At 29.0% G+C, this 2,921-nt stretch overlaps 1 protein-coding gene across 1 annotated transcript; it reads left to right on the top strand.

Moving 5' to 3' along the window:
• The first annotated feature begins 35 nt into the window (after positions 1 to 35).
• LOC112462841 (steroidogenic acute regulatory protein-like) lies at positions 36 to 1,088 on the top strand. Its single transcript, XM_025028898.1, has 4 exons — positions 36 to 204; positions 321 to 425; positions 505 to 680; positions 774 to 1,088. The coding sequence occupies exons 1-4, from the start codon at positions 70 to 72 to the stop codon at positions 973 to 975; spliced, it is 618 nt and encodes a 205-aa protein (XP_024884666.1). The 5' UTR covers positions 36 to 69; the 3' UTR covers positions 976 to 1,088.
• Positions 1,089 to 2,921: the final 1,833 nt, after the last annotated feature.

The raw sequence follows: 2,921 nt of genomic DNA, 5'->3' as shown, positions 1-2,921 counted from the left end.
AATTAAACATTAGAATCTTTTTATGTGGTTTTCTTTTAGGTCGATGAATATAAAACGAGGGCATCTAAAATGTTACAAGATTGTCACGACTTGTTAACATCGACAGAATGGAAAGACATAATTATAACAAACGACGACGATGAAATGTCCTGCATGCAGTTTCCACCAGAATGGAAAATAGACGGAAAGGTCTTGAAGATCACGGTGAGCTGCATATAGCATAAATTTAAGATATATAAATTAAAGAGACGCAGAATTTTTCGGTAATGAAGGAATGTTCTTATTTTTAAACTATTAAAATAATTTAATCATCATTTAAGGGTATCATCGACGCACCTGCTAGCTTAGTGATAAATTTATTGTTTGATAATATTGAGGAACAAACTTCGTGGAATAAGCTTGTGACAGAATCAATGAAATTACAGGTCAGTAAAACTTAGTTTTTACACTTTTTTTCCTACTGCAATACTTTGTTATATCGATAATAAAATTTATTTTTAACAGACTATTGACGAAAACACGGATATTGTTTACCAAGCAACAAGCCCTTTTGGCGGCGGGCTCATTACGGCGCGAGATTTCGTTATTTTAAGGCATCGTAAGAAATGCGACAATTATTATATCACTGCTGGTGTATCGGTTCATACCGCGTCAGTTAAAATTCGCCCAAACATGACAAGGTGAGAAACGAATTATACTTTACAAGAAATACGTATAAGAAAATAAAGAGAACGAGAGGAGAAGCTATTATTATTTTTAATATTTTCTTTAAGGGGTGAAAATGGTATAAGCTGTTTCGCAACAGAGGAGTTACCTGACGAAGTTAACAAATGTCGTTTCACCTGGATCCTGAATACAGATTTCAAAGGTTGGATACCAAAAACTGTTGTGGATAGATCTTTGTCAACTGGTCTAATAGATTTCATGACATATTTAAGGGAACATTTGAATAATATGCAAAAACAGTCAATCTAGTACAGTGTTGCTTATAAAGCTGACAAACTGTATTATTTACTTTCCTTTTCTTTACTATGTTAGGTCTATGTATTTTTTTTTATTTAATATGTCTTGACATACATATATATATATTTTATATATACACACACATATATATATATATATAAAGAAAAAGGAATATTAAAATTCATAATTATGAACTTCATGGAATATGTTCTAAAATGGCTCGAAAGTGTATTTTTTAAAATATATTTTGTTCGCGTATCATTTAATTCCCAAGTGAGCTGCATTTAAGAAAGAATCAGATTTTATTTATTAGCAATTAAAGTCAGATGTATGAAATACTTAAAATTGTAAAATTTATATAAACTTAAGTATGTTCCAATTATATTTGTAAGTGAATTACTCTCGCCAATCTTTTTAATTTAAAAAATTTTATCGATATCGGCACATGAATATTATCTATACACTATGTAGTTTTATTTTTAAAATTGTATACTATTTTTTTCACATGATTTACTTTTAATCGCAATAGCCGAACAAGAAAGGAACATACTATTCTATTCTAATCATTCTTTTTTTATAAACCATGTCGCATAGTAGTAGTTAAGAACTATGTATTATGTGCTTTTTGTAAGTGCCTATGAAGTTCGGTTAAGTGCATCTTTCGACGTACAATGTATATAATATATTGCAAATGTCAATGTGGCATACATATGTATTTAATATACGTAATAGCATCTAGCATGCGTCTACCACATCACGCAAAAATAAAGTCGTGATATTTAAAAAGAAAAATAGAAATATATGAATAATTTCTTTCTTTTTTTAACGTGTTTGTTTCGATATTATTTACGGTTCATTAAAGAATTTTTCGTCGCTTCCTTCAATTGCATGAATCATAAAGCCTAATATACTGATAATATGTATATATAATATGCATTTATATGAAACATGCAGTCATTAAATGGATATCTCTGAGATTGACAGGATGTTATTATTCGTACAATGCATTCGTACAATTAATGAGAAAGAAGAAACGCACACTACTTTCATACGTTTAATCGAGCACACTTTATTTTCTTGTAAATTATAGAAAATGTGTATACAATTCTGCATTTATTCCCAATAAATTTTTTCGTTTAATTAGCTTTAGGTCAGCAATATGAATGATAATATAATAATAGAGTGTCCGCGAGATCCGACAAGAGTTTAATTGGATGATACGATATGTTTGTACAGAGATAAAACGCAGTGATGATTTATGAGCATGCCTTCCAAGTTCGAGGAATCTTTTGCTCTGTTTATGGTTTATGTCATCTCTGTTTATGTGATCGATATTATGTAATTTTGTTATCTAATGTATGACAACAAGCGCGGAATGTTATGAATATATTAGGAAGAATATAATGATAGAATAATATATATTAGAAAGTAGAATAGTGCAATGATAGCACACTGATCTTTATTGATACTTTTCAAAAAGTAAGCTGTTTTCCTAGCTGAGGAAACAAGCGAAAAATAATTGGCCTATTTTGCTATAATTTAAGAATTTAAGAGTGTTATATAATTTTATGATTTTTTAGAAATTTGTTAAATTTGAGAGAAAGGAAGACAGAGTGCGAAGGAGAGAAATATCTTAAACTACCATTAGTCAAAAGTTTAATTATATTTACTGAGTATATGTGTATATATAAATAAGTATATTAATAGTTAAACAGTCTTTTAAAGAAATCGAAAATACTATGATAATATTACTTTTAAACTATTCAGTGTATAACGTATCTCGATTTTATACACAACGTGTCCATTTAATCAAATATCAAAAATATTTCCTCGTTTTTAGATATTTCATGCGTTGTGATCTACATTGTTAAAAAGACTGCATGAAATTGACATTACATGACTGTATTATAACACAGCGACAGAGTATACGTACGCTTGGATGTCCTATAAAAAAAAAA

The sequence above is a fragment of the Temnothorax curvispinosus genome, unplaced genomic scaffold, assembly GCF_003070985.1.
Source record: "Temnothorax curvispinosus isolate PA1 unplaced genomic scaffold, ASM307098v1 QBEX01012835.1, whole genome shotgun sequence".
Taxonomy (NCBI): domain Eukaryota; kingdom Metazoa; phylum Arthropoda; class Insecta; order Hymenoptera; family Formicidae; genus Temnothorax; species Temnothorax curvispinosus.
The sequence above is the reverse complement of the archived record's forward strand: the minus strand, read 5'-3'. Positions and strand labels throughout refer to the sequence as shown.